A 19,339-nucleotide genomic window follows, 5' to 3' on the forward strand; every position below is an offset into this window, starting at 1 on the left:
GCATGAGGGGAATTGTAAGCAGCTCATGCTTGGGCAATCAGGTTTGTTGAGAGGTGACATCGAGAGGGTGGCAGGGGCCTGGCTGTGCTGGTACGAGCCAGACTAAGGAGCTTGCATTTCATTCTAAGGACAAAGCTGGGAAGTAGGGTTGGGGGGAGTTGATGGATTTGGGTTTTGGGTTTTTCTTTGTGTGTTTCTTTTGTCTGGGGGAGAAGGGAGAGGATTCCAATCCATAAGCACAGTTATAATTGTATTCTCTCACACAAAGTATCTTCGTTATTTTTTTTCTCCCCACAAAAGTAATACATTTTAGAAAACATTCAAACATTAAAGAAATGCTAAAAAGAAAGAAAAAGAAAGTGCTTCCCACTCTATCCCCAGTAATTGCAGCCCCAAAGGTAGCCACTTGGTGTATATATCCTATGAGATCTTAGACTCATTCACTCGAAAATATTAAGTCATGTTTAATAGATAATACATCTCAAGGTTCAAAATTCAAAAAGTCCAAACAGGCATTTAGTAGCAATTCTTCACCCCATCCAGTCCCCCAGACACCCAGTCTGTATCCCCAAGGCAGCCAATGTAATTTTCTCATGCATCTTCCAGAGCTATTCTGTACATGTACAAGAAAATAAGGTACATGTATTTGTTTTATTTTTTTACATGAATGGTAGCTATAAACATACTATACACACGGCTTGCCTTTTTCACTTGACAATACATCTTGAAGATTATTCCATATCAGTACATAAAGAGCTTCCTCATTCTCTTATTTAATGGGTGTTATGGATACACTAAAATTTATTTCACCAGTCCCCTACCGGTGGACACTTATGCTGTTTCCAATCTTTTGCTACAACGAACAATGCTACAGTGAATAACCTCACACATACATCATTTTGTGCTTGTGTGAGTATATCTGCAGGATAATTTTCAGGAAGTGGAGAAGCTGGGTCAAAGGGCATATGCATTTGGAATCTCGATAGATAATGCCGAAATGTACCAGACGACACTCCTGTGAGTCACGTGTGAGAGTGCCAGTTTCCCCTCCTCGTCACCGACAGTGCAGGTTCATTGATGACTTCTAAGCAAGGAAATGACATGCTCTGGTTTTCATTTTAACAAGATCCCTCAGGCTGCTGCTACAGAGCTTGGCTCAGAGGCAGGAATTGGAGGCAGGGAGGCCCTAGAGCCCAGGATGCCCAGCATAGAGTCCCAAAGGGCAAAAACCAAAAGCCTGTGCCCTTTCTTGACACTCGCTCAAGACTCCTTAACCTACCTGTCTAGCTAAGAGGCCAGGGATGATGAAGAATTCGTAGGAGGATTGATTGAGATGCCAAGAAGAGAGAATGGGGGTGGCAGTAAGATCCTGCAAAGGACAAACCTTGGGGGCCAACATGAATCTGCAGGACTAGGTTGAGGGAGGAGGCAGAGTTTCTTTCCACGTAGTAGGATTTATTCATCTAGGCAAGGGGTACCACCAACAGAAACAGGAGGAGTGTAAATTAAGAAAGCTACTAGAGCAGAGGAATGAGTGAATATGCCCTGGAATCTGAGGCAGAGCTAAATAATTCAGCTTTAACCATATTGGCTTTAAGATGAGAGAAAACAGGGAAAGAAACACCTAGAACTTCTAGCAGGCCATGTGAAATACAGGTGTGGAGCTCCAAGAATGGTTGGGGCTCTTAAAGCTTCAGTTTCCCCATGTGCACAGGGGAGAGTCATACCCATCTCATGTGTTGGTTGTGAGAATTCAATGGGACAGTTCACTCATTCATTCAACAATTATTTATTGAGTGCTTATTATGTGCCTGGTTCTGTTCTAGGCACTAGGAATGTAGTAGTAGGCAAATCTAAGGCTCTGCATTCATGGCACTTTTATTGAAGTAGAGAATATAGAAAATGAGCATGTACACATGTAACATAATGTAAAGCAGTGACAAGTGTGAGGGCAAAACCTAATGTAGAGGAAGGACTTAGATTAAGACATCACAGCCGGGCACCGTGGCTCATGCCTGTAATCCCAACACTTTGGGAGGCCAAAGCAGGTGGATCACTTGAGGTCAGGAGTTCGACACCAGCCTGGTCAACATGGTGAAACCCCATCTCTACTAAAATACAAAAATCAGCCGGGCTTGGTGGCATGTGCCTGTAATCCCAGCTACTGGGGAGGTTGAGGCAGGAGAATTGCCCGAACCCAGGAGGCAGAGGTTGCAGTGAGCTGAGATCGTGCCATTGCACTCCAGCCTGAGCGACAGAGCAAGACTCCATCTCAAAAAGAAAGGAAAGAGAAAGAAAAGAAGAAAGAAAGAAAGAAAGAAAGAAAGAAGGAAGGAAGGAAGGAAGGAAGGAAGGAAGGAAGGAAGGAAGGAAGGAAGGAAGGAAGGAAGGAAGAAAAGAGAGAGAGAAAGAGAGAAAGAAATCACAACAGGCCTTTCTGGGGAAGTGACCTTGGGGCAGAGACCAAGTGCAGTGAAGGTATGAGCCATGCAGATTCCTGGGGACCAACAATGCAGGCCAAAGGAACAGGAAGTGTATAAAGTGCTCAGCCTGAGCCCTGGCACGAAAGGATAGTGATGGTGATGAGGAAGGCTTCATGCATTCAGCCTGAGGAGGTGGGGACCTTAGGGTTGATAAACCTTGGGGAGATGGGGGGAAGAAAGAACATAGAAATAAGAGAAGGACCAAGACTGAGTCTTGGGAGGTGGCAAGGCTGGGCAGATGAAGGATCAGAGAGTGGGGAGGACATGAGAGTGAGAAGGACAGCCAATTTCTAAGAAACAGCATCCCCCACTGCAGAGGGCCCAGAAGATGGTGACAACTGGGAGGCCACAGGGCCTGGGGGAGCAGGAACAGTTCCCAAGAGGTCAGAAAGTGAGGAGCAGGCAAGGCAGGTGAAGGAGTTCAAATGGGGTCCCTGCTCCAGAGTCCCTCAACTCTTCAGTCTCAAAGGGTCCTTTCTGGCATGTCCCAGGAAGAACCAGGTTTTGCCTCCCCTTGCCCACAGCCCCACGGCAAGAGCTGCCCTGGTGCCATTCCCAGCCCCAGCTCCATTTCCCCAGCCAGGAATATTCCGCTGATGCGGGTCTATATATAGCAGCTGCTGCGAGGTACAGTCTGTTCTCGCTGTGCAGATAGCAGGGAGCAGAGCCGGAACGGGGCCTGGGAGGAAGGTGTGAGGGAAGGGAGGAGGCGGGGCGCCGTGAGGCCCCAATGCCAGAGGAGGAATTAACTTGTGTGTTTTAAAGGCCAGGCCTGCCAGCAGGCCCCCCACAGGGCCGACAGGGATGGCATTTGCGGGCTAATGAGGCATCACATGGGCTCCAGGGCCCCTTTTGCAGCATTTGGAGGGGACGGCAGGGGCGGCCAGGACAACAGCTGGAACTGGGGACGATGGGTGAAGACAAGGCTGCGGGAGCTGAGGCCAGGTTATAATTACCAGCCCCCGCCCACCACCACCCCAGCAGGAATAGAAATATTCTGTGAGATTTCAAGATCTCTACTGAAAATTCTCAACTGAGCCAGAGTCATCCATTTTACAGGGAGAGAATGAAACTAACATTTGTTGAGCACCTTCTAAATGCCAGATCCTGGGGTCAGGATAAGGAACTAGACCTGGTTTCTGCCTTCACGGAGCTTCTGCTCTAGCAGAGAAGCAAATAGATAGTGACACCCAGGTGTGAGAGGGGCAGTGGAGGGGCACTGGGAGTCAGCCAGTCAAAATGTCATTTGAGCACTTGCTGAGTGCCAGGCCCTATAGATACGAGACGAACAAGACCAGCATGGATCTCTGCCTCTGTGAAACTTACTTATGGAGGTATCCAATCCAGAACTTGAGGAAAGAGATCAGCAAGGCATCTCCAAAATGTGAGGCCTGCTGCTGGAAGCTTCCTCTCATTCAGTACTCTCAACAGCCCTACCAGGTGCGTGTCCCCATTTTACATAGGAGGAAACAGGCTCAGAGAGGCCCAGGAACTCACCCATGGTCAGCTAGCATGTAAATGGTGGAAAGAAGACTTGAGCCTATAGCTGTCTGGCCCCAGAGTCCTCCTTTTCACACTGCAGCCTATCTGATTCTGTGCAGCCCTGGCATGTGTAGTAGGCCCTCAGCAAGACTGTAACAAATGAATGAGTGAATGGATGAAGTCAAAGAGCTGGAAGGCTTCAAGAGCAACTTCATGGACTGATTTGGAATTTTTGTACCCCTAGATCTTTCAGAGGGCAATAGTCTCCACCGTGCTTCTCCCAGCATCAGGAGGAAGAGAGTGGAGTAGAACATAGTAGATAGGAAAATATGTTATCAATTCCTCCCTGCCCTGCACACGGCCTCTTAGTAATGTGACTTTGCCACTGTTCCAGGCAAGAGGTGGAGTCTGTTTCCCCACCCTTTGAACCTGGGTTCACCTGGGACTACTTTGGCCAATAGAATGTGGCAGAAGTCATGTTATGCAAATTCTGACATTAGGCCTTAAGAGACCTTGCAGCTTTCACTTTTACTGTCCTGGAACACAGTCCTGAGACTGCTATGTAAGGAAGCCAGCCTACTGGAGGATGAAAGAACCAATGTGTCCCCACTGACAGCCAAGACCAACTGCCAGACATGTAAATGAGCCATCTTGGACCTTCCAGTCAGCTGCTCCTCCGGTTTAGGCTCAGCTGTGTGAGTGAGCCCAGACAAAATCAGCAGAGGAATGGCCCAGCCAACTGGATTTCTGTACCAGTCATCTAGAGCTACGTAAAAAAAGAAAAAACCCCACCTCCAAAGCGTGGTAGCTTAAAGCAACAATAATTTATTATTTGTCACAATTTGGTGTGTCAGCTGGGCAGTTCTTTTGCTGGGGTCACTCATGCAGCAACAGTCAGCTGTCGGGTCGCTGGGAGCGACTTCGCTGGGACAGCTGGCATGACTAGGCCTCCCTCTCCATGTGGCCTTTTAGCCTGGGCTTCTTCACAGTACAGTGGTCTCAGGATTCCAAGAGGACAAGCCGCAGCATACGGGGGCTTATCAAACCTCTGCTTTTGTCGCACTTGCTGATGTCCTATTGGCCAGCGCACACTTGCTGATGTCCCATTGGCCAGAGTCAATGTGGGAGGGAATGACCCAAGGGCATGGATACCGGAAGGTGTGGTTCACTGGGCACTGTCACCATAGCAACCGACCCTGTTCCCTGGATCCCGAGAACAAGGCCCAGGGGCAGTGTGGCCTCTGAGGACCCAACTCACACACACCCAGAGATGGCACCTGAATCCTACACGCTATAAGGCTTCAGAACCAGTTTCCAAGTGAGAAGAGTGTTGTGTCCCCAGTTCCTCAGGAGCTGGAAGTGACAGGGACAGCAAAGAGGGCAGCCACATGGAGCCTCTCTCACTCACAGAAGTGGAGCCGGACCCCTGCTCCAACCCCTGCTCAGATCTGGGACACTGAGCCTTTGGTGCCCAAGCCCATAGATGCACAGTGACCCCAGATCCTACCATGAATCCTCTACATTCACTGAGGTCCTGATGGCAAGTGACCAGCACAAAGCTTAGCACACAGCAGGTGCTCAGCTAAAGTCACTCCCTCTCCACCTTTCCACCTGGGACCCCCTGCTCCCTGGCCTGGCAGCTGCTGCACTGTAAGCCTACCTGCCCTCCCCTCCCCACCCCCCACCACCTTTCTTCACCCTTCCTGCATCTCCCTCTCAGTTTTCTGTATGTCTGCTCCCGCTCTCTTAGTTGTTCTTTGCCCATTTTTCTTCCCTCCTTTCTTTCTCTTCCTCTTTGTTTCTCTCCAGGTCTCTGTTTCTCTCTTACTGTCTCTTTCTGGGCATCTCTGACTTTCTCTCTGGTTTATCTACCCCCCCATCTTCCCTTCTCTCTTTCTGTCTCTTTCAGCCTCCCTCTCTCTCTGTTCCCCTCCCCTACCTTCCTTTCTTCCCTTTTCTTTGTCTCTTTCCTCCTGCCTCTCACTAGGTTTCTCCCTGCCTCTCTTTCCCTGGGACTCCTTTTCTTCTCTCTCTCCTCTTCCCTATCCATCACCTTCGCTCTCTTCCTCCCCTCTGTCTGCCTTCTGTTCTCTCTTTCCAACACCCCGGGGTGGAGAATATGATACACTCCACCTTCCCTGTACAGCCCCTGCTGTCCAGGGCTGCAAAGCCTCAGTGTCCTGGCTATGCACTTTCTACACGTGTGACCTTCAACAAGGTACTTAGCCTCTCCATGCCTCTGTCTCCTCATCTATAAAATGGGTATAATCACAGCACCTTCCACATATGAATATTGAGAGGATTAAATGAGGCAATTCACCTAAGGTGCTTAGAAGAATAATAATAATAATTTTTATTACATGTAATTCTCATGAGATGAAATCCTGTACGAGTGGTTCTCAACCAGTCTTGCCCCGGGATCCATTTGACAATGTCTGGAGACAGTTTTGGAACTAAGGCAACAGTTAGTGCTGCTGGCATTTAGTGGTGGGAGGCCAAGGATGCTACTACATATCCTACAACGTGCAGGTCACACACACACACACACACACACACACACACACACACTACAGAGAATTATTCTGCCCAAAATGTCTGCAGTGCCAAGTTTGAGAAATCCTGTTGTTTAAGTCAGTATGGTGGTTGTCCCATTCTACAGATAAGGACACTGAGGTTCAAAGAGGTGAAAGGATTTGCTCAAAATCACATGACCAAAGAAATGGCAGATCTGGAATTTATCCCAAGGCAATCCACTGCCAAGACTCCCCTCTTCCTGGGAAGACCAATGGTGGCAGAGAAGGGGTCGGGGGGGGTCTACTGAGGAGTTGAGAAGGCCACTGATAGAGGGTTTGTGTGACCCTTGATTAGACAGAATACCCATTCCATATCTGCATGTGATCCCATGAAAGTGGGACCACCCCTTAGGCGCCCCACCTCTGGCTACCCTACCACAGGTACATGCAGAAATACACACACAAACACATACACACACACACTACAGCCTCTCCTTCCATTCTGTTGCCTGTATGGGAATCTGGGGACTGTTGGGGGACATCAGGTGTCGGAGCTTGGGTTTTATGGGGCGCAGCATGGGGCTGCTGGTGCATGACTCCACCTGGCACACAGGCTCCAGGCACCACCTGTCACCACCTGTGCTCGGCAGGTTGGAGTGGGTGGTGGGACAGGCTCTGAATGTCTCATCGACTCCCCCGCCCTACCTTTGTCGCTTCTACCGGCAGGGAGACAAGAAGCCCAGTCTTCCCCACAGCAGAATTAATCTTGTGGTCACCCCCACGCCTGCTCCCCTCCCCGCTTCCAATAGCAGCTTGGAAGACTGTCTGCTCAGCGATTAGCTGATGCCTGGACAGAGGATCTAGGGCCTGGAGAGGGTGGCGGTGGGCCTCTAGGGCTGGGGGATAATTTGGTTGTGGGAGGAGGGTATGAATAAGAGTGTGTGACGGTAGCTATGAGTGTGCACGTGTGTAAGGGACTTTGTATGTGTTCTTATGCCCATACTCTACAAATGTGTGAATTACATTGCATGTGTGTATACAAGTGAGTGTGACAGCATAGTGAGTGTACATGAGTGTGGACATGAGTCCAGTTCACACCCGCCAAGCTGCTGCTCCATGCCTGGCTCTGGGCTGTGCGTTACTGACACAGACCTGGTTCATGCATAGAATGTCAAGTGGGGAAACTGAGGCCCCAAAAGTGGGATTAGTTGCCCAGGGGAGTCACACAGTGGCAGGTTCTAGCTTGCAGTCCTCTTTTTAGTAAACCAAATAGTCCATTCTGTTGCTTTTGTGTTGTGTCTGTGTGAGAGATAACGCATGTGCAATGTGTATAAGCAAGTGTGTTTGAAATTGGATGTATTTGAGGCCAGGTGCAGTGGCTTACGCCTGTAATCCCAGCACTTTGGGAGACCGAGGCAGGCAGATCACTTGAGGCCAGGAGTTCGAGACCTGCTTGGCCAACACGGCAAAACCCTGTCTCTACTAAAAATACAAAAATTAGCCGGTCATAGTGGTGCACGCCTGTAGTCCCAGCTACTCAGGAGGCTGAGGCTGGAGAGTTGCTTGAACCCAGAAGGAGGTTGCAGTGAGCTGAGATCGCACGACTGCACTCCAGCCTGGGCAACAAAGTGAGAGTCTGTTTAAAAAAAAAAAAAAAAAAAAAGGAAAGAAAAAAGAAAAAGAAAAAAAAAGCATATGTATTTCAGTGTGTGTATGTGTTAAAGTGTGTATGAGAGTGTATGTGTATATGTCAGTGTGTCTGTGTGTGTGTGTTTGTGTGGGAGGATATGTATTTGAGAGTATGCGTGTGTGTGGATCGTTGAGTGTGTATTTGAGAGTGTCTCTGTGTGTTTGTGTGTATGTGAGTATGAGTTATTTATGAGAACACATCTGTATGGCCAGGTGTGAGTATACGTGTGTCTGTATGGATGTGTGAGTGTATCTGAGCCCGTGTGTGTTTCTGCACGGGCAGGTAAGTGTGTGGGTTATCTGTATAGGCCTGTATGCAATTCTGTATGAGTCTGTGAGTGTGACTGTGAGCATATGACTGGATCTGTAGGGTATATGAGTGTGTGTTTGTGAGTGTATCTATAGGAATGTGTATGAGTTTATGAATGTATCTGCATAAGCCTGTGTGTGTTATTCTGTGTGAGCCTGTGTGAATGTATCTGCAGGAGTGTATGTGAGTATATGAGCATGTGTGTGCATCTGTGTGAGCATGTGTGTATGTGTGAGTATCTGCATCTGTATGAGCAAGTGTGTGAGTCTATCTGTGTGACTGTGTGTGTGAGCATGTGTGAGTATATCTGTGTGGGCATGTGTATCTGTAACTGTATGAGCGTGTGTGTGTGTGTGTGTGTGTGGAAGCTGCTGAACCCTGTCCCACATGGTGGCCACATGGATGTCCTTGTGTGGCCCACTCTCCTCCTGAACTTGAATTTCCCCAGGAGTCACGGGGTCTGAATCCCACCTGTACAGGGGTCTCCACATCAGTGGGCAGCTGGTGTGGGGCATCCTGGCCTCACTCTCACTCACCCACAGGTGTAATCCGGACGGCTGTGCCTGACCTTGACCGCGAGAGCCAGGAGCGCTACGAGGTGGTGATCCAGGCCACAGACATGGCGGGTCAGCTGGGTGGCCTCTCGGGCTCCACTACCGTCACCATCGTAGTCACCGACGTCAATGACAACCCTCCCCGTTTCCCACAGAGTGAGTGAGGCCTTCCCAGAGGAAGGAGCGTCTGTGTGTCTGTCTGTTAGCCCATCCAAGCCACCTGCCGACCCCAGCTTCCCTTTAGACTTCTCACCAAAAGAAGGGCTTCCCCCTGTCTGTCTGTCTGTCCTCCCAAGCCACCAGCTATCCCCCAGCCCTCCTCCAACCATGCCTCCTACCAAGGAAGACCCCAGGGCTGGTCGATGCCCCACAGAACCAAGTAACATGCCATCACCTTCCCAGACCTCCTCTTGCTTCCGGCAGAGGGGGAGCCCCACCCATCCACCCTTCTGTCCATCCTCCAAGCCCTCACTGGCCCCTGCCCACTCCCCTAGCCACTTGTTGGACAATCCCATGCCGCTGACCTAGGCTTGCAAAGGGAAGGTACTGGGGAGAAAGGGGGCGCCCAGGGATCTAGGCAGAGGCTGCTTAGCCCCCAGACAGATGGAGGTTGTGCAGAGAAAAACTAAGTCTGAGTGACAGGCATTTCCCTCCTCCTCTGAGCCTGGGTAGCGGGACTCTGTGCTTCTGAATTAGGAGGCCTTTCCACCCTCTGCCTCCGCTGGCACAGCGGGGATTGGAGGATGTCTCCGGCCCAGCCTCCCAGCTCCCTATCAGCCCAGCCAGCCCCTCTGTCCCAGGCTCAGGCCGAGAGCCACGACAGGGAAGCCACCAAAGCTGGCAGAGACTAAATGCCGCGGGGAGCTGGGCTGATTCCTATCGGGTGAGTCATTACTTAAGGTCTGCTGCTCTCACATTAGGCCCCGCCACAGGGGACTGACCCCCCGAGAGATAAGGGAATCCAATCCCTTAGCTGAGAGCGCAGCATCATTGCGGCCTACAGCCTCAGCTCAGACAGAGAGCGGAGTGTGCTGAGCTCACCAACCGGCTTCCTGGTGCCAGGGAGCCTGGTATGGAAATCATCCCACTGCCCAATCTCCCAGCCCAGCCCCAGCCCCTGAAGGCCCATGCAGACAGGTCGGATGGTGGGATGCACCCCCACCCAGTCTTCTGCCCATTTGTGCCAGGCTTTGAATGAGCTCTGAGCTGGAAGGGGTGGGGCAGAGCAGAGAGGAGGAGGCCAGGGTCCCCAGAAGGTTTGCTTTCCTGCTCGTCCTTCCTTTCCTCCTTCCTTTCTTTTTCTTTCTGTCTTTCTTATCATGAACTATAGCACACAAAAAGAACATAAAATATAAATGTTCGGTTCAACAAATAATTATAAAGCAAACACTCCTGTGACCACCAGCCAGGACCCCAGAAGCCCTAATATGTCCTTTCTGATCATAGCCTCTTCCCCAACTCCTCCCTTCAGTTACCCACCACCTGCTTTTGTGATGGCCATCTTTTGAGTCTGTTCATCTATGTAGGCATCACCAGACAGAAGTCTAATTTCATCCATTTTTGAATCTTATGTAAATGGGATGAATCATACAATACAAAGTGTTTTTGTCTTGCTTTTTACCTCTCAAAATTATGTTTATGAACTTACGTTGCTGGTAGCTATAATTTATTCATTTTCTTTGCTGTATAGTATTCCATAATTGTCTATTCTGGTGGTGGTGGACACAGGCATTATTTCCAGTTTGGGGCTATGGGGAAGGAGACTGCTTTGAACCTTGTTGCCGCAGGTCTCCAGGTGCCCATTTGCACTTGTTCTCTATGGATATAGAGGAGTGAAATTGCTGGGTCATGGGATGTAGTCATCTTCAACTTTACCAAATAAAGCCAAACTCTTTTCCCCCATGAGGAAACGCACATGTCCATTGTACCACATCCTCACTGACTCTTGGTACTGTCACGTTCTTTGATTTGTGTTAATCTGGTGGGTGTCTACTGGTAACTCATGCTGGTTTTCATTCATACACTCACTAGTCCCTCACAGATTTCATTTATGTGACAGCCTGGCATTCTGCCAGGCACTGGGAATGCCTGATGAATAAGAGATGTGGTCCCTTTCTTCCAAGAGCTCATACCCGAGAGAGAGAATAAACAGAAAATGAGAGTAAAAACGTAGTAATTCTAACAATGGGATACGCTTGGGGGCCAAGGGAGCACAGGAGCAGAGCCTGGAGGTCTGGGAGGATTCCCTGGAGGAGGTAACATTCAGTGAGACTGGAAGGCAGAGCGGGAATTGGGAAGGCAAAGGCAGAGAGGAGGACAGGGAGAGGGGATGCCTGGAGGTGAGAGAGAGTGAGTCAGAGTTGCAGAATCACAAGAACTTCAGCAAGGCTGAAGCTAGAGACGGAGTGGGGATTGGAGGATGAAGCTGGAGAAGCCAGCAGGGGCCAGGCAGCGTCTTGTAGGGCAGGCCAAGGGGCTTGCATAACTCCATCCCAAGGGCAATGGGGAGCTATGGAATGGATTAAAGCAGGGGAGTGGCATGTTCAGCTTGTGTTTCAGAAAGTGTCCCACCTCGGCTGCTGTATGAGGATGAATCAGAGGCAGCCACTCCATGCAAGGGTTACCAAGACCTGTGGAGCCCCCAAGAGACACATCCCCACAGTCCCTGCTTCAGCTAGGCTGGCCTATCACTTAGCAAGTCATCCTCACCTCGACCTCAGCTCTGGTTGGAAAGCAGGCCGCAGCCTCCATCCCATCTGATCTCATTCCTTCTGGTTTCCCCTCTGCTCCTCCCCTCCAGCCACACGGCCATCTTGCCATTCTTCCAACATGCCAGGCACAGCACCCACCTCAGGGCCTTTGCACCTGCTGCTCCCTCTGTCTAGAAAGCTCTTTCCCAAATATCTGCTTGGCTCGCTCCCTCCCCTCCTTCTGACTTCTGCAGAAATGTCATCTTCTCTGAGAGGCCTTTCTCCATCAGCCTATTTAGAACTGCGTGACACCCTCATCAGCACTCCTGCACCTTCCCTGCTTTCTCTCTCTCCTAAGTACCTATCACCGTTGGACATACCGTATGTTTCACTGATGTGATTGTTTAGTGTCTTTCCCTTTCTATTAAGAGTAAAGCAACATGAGAGCTGAAATTTTGGTCCATTTTATTTGCTGCTGTAACGATAGTCCCTAGAATTGCATGATGTCTGGGGACATCATAGGTGCTCAATGTATACGTTGAAACGAAGGAATAACTACCGTTACCATCAACAGCAAAATCAGTATGAAGCCCCACCATTTTAACACAATTTATTCTATTTCTTGAGTAGCTACCAAGTGCCAGGCACTGCACTAAGCATGTTACAGGCGTCATCATCTAAGTTAGTTGTCATAACCACACAGCTGTTAGGAAGGCACCATCATTATTTATTTCCATTTTACAGATGAGGAAACTGAGGCTCAAGGTTACACAGCTAGGACTCCAGAGCCTTAGCCTTTATCACTGTGCTCCTCTGTCCCTGTCACTGGCTAGGTAGGGAAACTGAGGCCCAAAGAACTGCAGGCATTTTCCCAAATCAACCAGTGAATAAAACCAAAGGTCAGAATTTAAAACCTCCCTTTGCACTGCCACCCAAACTCCTGCAGGGGACATGCCTCTCCCAGCCCCCACTTTGGCCAAGCTGAGAGCCCCTTTCAAGCACTGTCCTCCATAGAGGCTCACCTGGGCCCCCTTGTCCCCTCCCCCGCCGCTGGCAGAGGCTGGGGTAGGGGCTGCCTTCATCCCTGCTCATGGCCGTGTTCCCCACAGAGATGTACCAGTTCAGCATCCAGGAGTCAGCCCCCATCGGAACGGCCGTGGGACGTGTGAAGGCTGAGGACTCAGACGTGGGAGAGAACACGGACATGACTTACCACCTTAAGGAGGAGAGCGGCAGCGGCGGCGATGTGTTCAAGGTCACCACAGACAGCGATACTCAGGAGGCCATCATCGTAGTGCAGAAGGTGCAGCTGCCTCAGGAGGGATGGGGGAGGCAGACCTCAGGGGCGGGAGGATCAGGGAGGCCTCTGGGCAGCCAAATACCCCCATCTCACTCCACTCAATGGATTAGTTCTCTCTAGAGGCCCAGGACCAACCTGGAAAAACACTGATGGTATCATTCTTCTTTTGCAAACCAGGCATACAGAGGTGAAGTGACCTGTCTGAGGGTGCACAGCTGGTTGTCAGAGCCGGGGTTCAATCCAGATGGGAATCCACACCCTCAAACACTCTGATGTGTGCTTCACATCCTTGCCAGGCTCTTCACACTCCTCATTCCCTTTAATCTTCGTGTTTCCCTCTGAAGTTTCCCACTATCCTCATTTTTACAACTAAGAAAATAGAGGCTCAGAGAGGTCAAGGGGCTTGCCCAAGGTGACACCTGTAAGGTACATAGTAGAGATTTGAACCCAGGTCTGGAGACTCCAAAGCTCTTTCCTTCCTGAGTCTAACAGCCTTCCTTGCCCACTGGCTGGCCCAGGAACCAGAAACTAAAACTGCAAACTCAGCAGTCCCTAGGGAGTTCAAATAAAGAGCCAAAAATCCATCTTCCAGGACTTGGTCAGGGGCTTGGCAACTCAGGGCTGCAAAGCCCATTAAGACCACCCGCTCCAACCCCACTCTCCCATGGGAGGTCTGAGTCCCCTGCACGAGCCCAAAAGTGGTCATAGGCCTTTGTTTGTACCTCTCCAGGGACAGAATGCTCACTTTCTGCCACTGTCCAGCTCTTCTTCCTCCCATTCAGCTGGCATCGGTCTCCTTAAATCTGTGCCTATCAGCCTGAGCTCTGCCTTCCAGGACCTCCAGAAATATCTGCCCTCAACAGTCCTTCTTTCACTCAGCAAGCACATAATGACCCGCTCTTTACCTGGCATTGAGGGCTTGAGGATACAGAAAACGCCCAGTTCCTTCAACTCCCTCTCAGAGGATAATAATATAATAGCTACTACTTGTGATAATGTGCTTGCCACGTGCCAGGTGCCCTTCAACTACTTTCTGCATATTAACTCATTTGATCCTTTCATCAACCCTCTGAGATACTGTTATCGTTCATTTTATAGATGAGAAACCGAGGCCCCGAGAAGTTCAGTAACTTTCCCAAGACCATGCATCTAGCATCGTTCGGTAGGGATACAGGCCCAGGGGGTCCAGCTTTAGAATCTCCCTTTTTTAAGCACTGGTGATTTTCATTCTTTTGATCTCCATTTGTCCTTAACTGTTAGATGGGCCCATTTTACAGATGGAGAATTGGAGGCCCAGAGAAACCCAGCTTCACAGAGCGGCAGAATCAGGCTCCAAACTTAGCCTGGGGATTCCAGCACAGCATTTGCTCTCATCCCCTGGGCTGCTTAATCTCCCCCACCCCCAGCTCTTAGGCCCCCTCCCGCTGCCTGCTCCAGCAGTGGCGCCTAGGGTGTCTCTGCAGAGTCAGTGATGGCTCAGGGAGCAGACTGATGGCCTGGCTCCAGAGTCCATCGCTCACTCCTAGGCCAGGCCACCGCCTGCCTCCCTGCATCCTGATTTCCCAGGCAACAGGCTGGAGGCAGGACAGGGATGTTTTTGCTGCTGGAGAAGTCGGGGGTGGGGGATTCTGAGAGCAATGGGTGGACCCCATACACAGGGCAGGCACCTGCTGTGGGTCTCCTGGAAGGTCACTCTTGCCAATCAGATCGCTCCCCCACCATGCAACTGAGGTCCCTGCAGCTCCACCATGGCTATTTCTCTTTGCTATAGGCAGTGTCTTTAGAAGGCCAGAGCTAACACACAGCCACGGAGCTCATTCATCAGAGGGTCACCCATTAGCACCCCCCGATAAGAAGCACAGGCTCAGCATGGATTTAACCAGATCTCAGAGGAAAGCTCTAAGGCAGCCCGGCTTATCGGGCTCAACTCACATTAGTTGCTAACTCCGGCATACCAGGGAATCCTGGCTCTGCTAGTGACTCACTGCTCAGTAACTCCGGCAAGTTACTGAGCCTTTCTGGGCCTGGATTTCCTCATGTGTAAAATCCGATCATAAGAATACAAGCCTCTTAGGGTTGATGTCAAGTTGAGTTAATATATTTAAAGCACTGGCACACAGTAGGTGCTTTGTATTGGTGAAATAAACTAATGAAATATGCCAACACTGCACTGGAAGGCAGGAAGTTTGGGTGCTCAGCGCGGTAGCCTGGAGCGGCTGTGTCCCGAGGCAAGACTGTCCTGGAGGAGCCTCAGTTTCTCCACCTGTAACCCACCGAGTGGGTCTGGGTCAGTTCTGCAATGCAGCCCAAACATCCCTGCCGCCCCTGCTGAGACAACGTGTGACCTTGGCCTCCCTCGTGAAGGCCTCAGTGTCCACCAGACCCCACCCACTAACCGGCCCTCTGCTCCCTCCCCCAGCGCCTGGACTTCGAATCCCAGCCCGTGCACACCGTGATCCTGGAGGCCCTCAACAAGTTCGTGGACCCCCGCTTCGCCGACCTGGGCACGTTCCGCGACCAGGCGATCGTGCGCGTGGCCGTGACCGACGTGGACGAGCCCCCCGAGTTCCGGCCACCCTCCCGCCTCCTGGAGGTGCAGGAGGACGCGCAGGTGGGCTCCCTGGTCGGCGTGGTGACGGCGCGGGACCCCGACGCCGCCAACCGGCCCGTCCGGTGAGACCCCCGCCCGGGGCCGACGCCTGCTGCCTGCTATCCCGCCATCGCCCCCGCAGACAGACTGCGGGCAGAGGGGAGGAGGGCTGGGGCGGGGAGGGCCGAAGGAGGGGGCTGCGTGGGGGAGGGAGGCGCGGAGAGAGGCGCACAGGGATGGAGAGAAACAGGCACGGAGCGAAAGGGCCAAGGAAGCAGATGTGAGAACAGTCAATGAGAGAGGCAGGGGAGCCAGGCCAATGAGGCAGAGAACGAGGAGGGACAGACACAGAGGCGGGCACTGCACTGGCAGGGCCTCCGCGCTGCTGGCTGCAGCCACACTGGCTCCCTGGTCTCTCGACTGGGCCATCCCTGTGCCCAGGACTCCCCCAGTCTTCTCTCTGCACCCCACTTCTCTCTCATCATCTCCCTTGGTGTTCTGCTAGACACCTCAAACTTAGGTTCAGAACTGGGTTCCTGGTCTCTCCACCAAAGGAAATAAAAAACCCAAACACCAGTTTGCCTGCCGTCATCTCCATCTTGGGAATGACAGCTCCATCCTTCCAGTTGTTCAGGTCAAAAATGTTGGAGACATCCTTGCCTCCTCTCATTCTCTCATGCCTCCCTTCAATCCATTAGCGAATTCTGCTGTCTCTACCTTAAAAATTCATCCAGAATCTGACCACTTCTCACCACCTCTGCTGCTACCACCTCGGTCCAGGCCACCATTTCTCTCGCCTGGAGTATTGCAGTTGCCTCCTCACTGGTGTCCCTGATTCTGTCCTCACCCCTCTTTAACCTAGAATTGTTGCAGGAGCCAGCCTGATCCTGCTCAAAGGCGAACCAGAGCCTGGCCCTGCTCTGCCCAAGCCCTCCAAAGATACCTACAAGGCTCAGAATAAAAGCCCAAACCCTGACAATGACAGCTCTGGCCTCCCTGAACCTCTCAGACCACACCTCCCACTCCTTTCCAGTCCACTCTGCTGCAGCCACACTGGCCCCCTCACAGCCCTGCAAACACACCAAGCTCACCTGCACTCTGGGCTTGTGCTACAGCGGATCCCTCGGCCTAGAATGTTCTCGCCCTAATAGCCCCCATAGTTTGCTCTCTCACTTCCTCCAGGTCTTTGCTCAAAAGTCATCTTCTCAGTGAGACCTTCTCTGACCACTCTTCCTAAAATTTCAACTCCACCCCAACCCCTAGCCCTGATACTTCCTATCCCCTGTCTTCCTCTGCTGCTTCCTTATTACCTTTCATCATCATCTGACACGCTGCTTTTCTGATTACCTTGTTTGTCTCTCCTACTGAAAGGTAAGCTGTCTGAGGGTAGGGATTTACGTCTATTTGTTCACTGCTGTACCCGCAGGGCCTAGCCCAGGCCTTAGTACTCAGTGAACAAGTGCTGAATATGTGGTGAATTAATGATATGTAAAAATAGAGGCCAGGCGTGGTGGCTCATGCCTGTAGTCTCAGCACTTTGGGAGGCTGAGGCGGGCGGATCACATGAGGTCAGGAGTTTGAGACCAGCCTGACCAACACGGTGAAACCCCATCTCTACTAAAAATACAAAATTAGCAGGGTGTGGTAGCGCACTCCTGTAGTCCCAGCTACTCTGGAGGCTGAGGCAGGAGAATCACTTGAACCCGGAGGCAGAGGTTGCAGTGAGCCAAGATTGCGCCATTGCACTCCAGCCTGGGCGACAAGAGCAAAACTCTGTCTCAAAATAAATAAATAAATTAATTAATTAAAATAAACTAAAAAATAAAAATGATGATTGAGAAAAGAGGCAGAAAAACAGACTCACAGAGATGTAGAGAGACCAACAATGAGAAGAAGAGACTGGAGAGAAAGAAAAGCCCATAAAAAGAGGACAAGAGGGACTGACCCGGCAATGTGTAAATAGAGAAGGGCACCTTGGAGAGGAAGCCAGAAAAGGGAAGAAATAGACACAGACACAGGCAAGACAGAGGCGGAGCAGGGATGGGCAGGGGGTCCCTGGAAGGGTCTTGGAGCTGCAGGTGATGGGAGTCTCTGACAGTAGCCTAGGTTGGAAGATGTTCAAATAGAAGAGGAGGGAGGAAAGGCTGTAGAAGAAACTGATCCAGAGGAGGAGGTTAGGGGCTGGGGGGATGGCCAGTGTGAGAGGGATGGGAAGGAGGCATTGGGGCTCCCTGACTCATTCCCAAAACCCCTGTACCTAGTCAGTGAGTGACCCCTGAGCTGACTATGAGCCTAGCCCTGTGCTGGGCATTGAGGAGAGGGGGAGGGAAAGTTTATTTGAGGACCTCTGCATTGTGTAACTCCAGAGGGCAACGTCCCCATCATTGTCTGTCTGAATGGTGCTATCAGGATTGTGCAGTGCACAGCCTGTGCAACATTACATGGCAGCCCTAGGTGAGACACACAGATGCTATCCTGCTTAACTGTTCATGGACTCTCAGACTGGGAGATAGCCCCAGGGGTCTGGGAAGGCTTCTGAAGGAGGCAGGAATTGACCTGAGCTAGGTATCTGGGTACGGTGTAAATATGAGGAGAGGCACATTCCAGACAGAGGAACAGCTTGTGCAGAAGTATACAGGCAGAGGAGTGGTAGGTGTGCCTAGAGAAGAGCAGACCCTGATCGCTATAGGGGGCTGGGGGAGATGAGGCACAAAAGTGAAGTCTAACAGGGCCTCAGAGGCAGGCCGAGGAGCTCAGACTCTGTCCTGAAGCCAAGAATGCCCACGCTGCTTTCACTATACTCACTGCCAATGCCATCCTGCCACTGCCTCTGAACTCCTCTACTCCCTTCCACCTGGGCTGGTGGCACAGTCTCTGAACATCCCCCTTGGCCTCTGGCCTGGGCCCAGACCTCTCCAGGAAGGGCATTGTCACCCCCGTTTGTCAGGGAGCTGAGGCCCAGGGAGGGGAGGAGGATTCGGCAGGCTTTCCCAGAGGGGTAAGAACACGGAGTGGGAGGCGAGCCCTTGGCCCCAGGTCAGTCCTCCCGTCTGCCAGCTCCCCTCCTCTCCAATTCCACTCTCCACACCCCCTCTCAGTCCTCTCCCTCCTCCCTGCTTTGGCTCCCTTCCCTCCTGCTTTTATCTGCACTGAAAGGGCCAACTTTGAAACCTGCTTCTCACCTTCTTTCATCTCTCTTTGCCGGCCCCTTCCCTGGGGCTCCTCAGATGTGGAGGCAGTGAGGAGCTTGAGACTGGTCCAATTTAACACCACAAACATTTACCCAGCTCCTCCTCCGTGCCAGGCCCTGAGCCAGGCCTGGGGACACCAAGATGACTCAGCCAAGGACAGAACTGGGGTGGAGCTTCCAGACTGTGGGGTACAAAAATGGAAACGGGAGGCCAGTGAGGGGCTATGGGAGACAGAGAAGGGGTCCTTGCAGGCCATGTGTGCTGCCAGAGCCCAGCTTGCTCTAAGGGTTCCATTCGGGCAGCACCTGCGTTCTCAGGGTCACAGGCTCAGGCAGCAACTCGGCATTGAGTTATGCCCGGCACTGTTCTGTGCAGTGAGGAAGCAGAGATGATAAAACAGGATCCCTGCCCACATGGAGTTTGCCTTCTCCTGCAGGAAGACAGACAGCAAATGGTTAAATGGAATAATTGCTGAAAGCACTATGAAGAAAATAGACAGAGTGATAGGATAAGGAGGGATTGGGACCACAGAGGGCC

The 19,339-nt window shown here is 51.4% G+C and overlaps 2 protein-coding genes across 3 annotated transcripts in view; both read left to right on the forward strand.

Annotated features, from left to right (window-relative positions):
• Positions 1 to 19,339, forward strand: part of NCOA5 (nuclear receptor coactivator 5) — a 255,054-nt gene that overhangs the window by 88,920 nt on the left and 146,795 nt on the right. The window lies entirely within an intron of this gene.
• CDH22 (cadherin 22) overlaps positions 1 to 19,339 on the forward strand; it is a 132,911-nt gene that overhangs the window by 81,257 nt on the left and 32,315 nt on the right. For both annotated transcript variants that reach the window (XM_050806456.1, XM_050806458.1), the window contains 3 exons: positions 9,020 to 9,187; positions 12,831 to 13,024; positions 15,441 to 15,694. In XM_050806456.1, coding sequence (XP_050662413.1) covers positions 9,020 to 9,187; positions 12,831 to 13,024; positions 15,441 to 15,694 — 616 coding nt within the window. The remainder of the gene's footprint in view (positions 1 to 9,019; positions 9,188 to 12,830; positions 13,025 to 15,440; positions 15,695 to 19,339) is intronic.

This window comes from Macaca thibetana, chromosome 10, assembly GCF_024542745.1.
Source record: "Macaca thibetana thibetana isolate TM-01 chromosome 10, ASM2454274v1, whole genome shotgun sequence".
NCBI classification, from domain to species: domain Eukaryota; kingdom Metazoa; phylum Chordata; class Mammalia; order Primates; family Cercopithecidae; genus Macaca; species Macaca thibetana.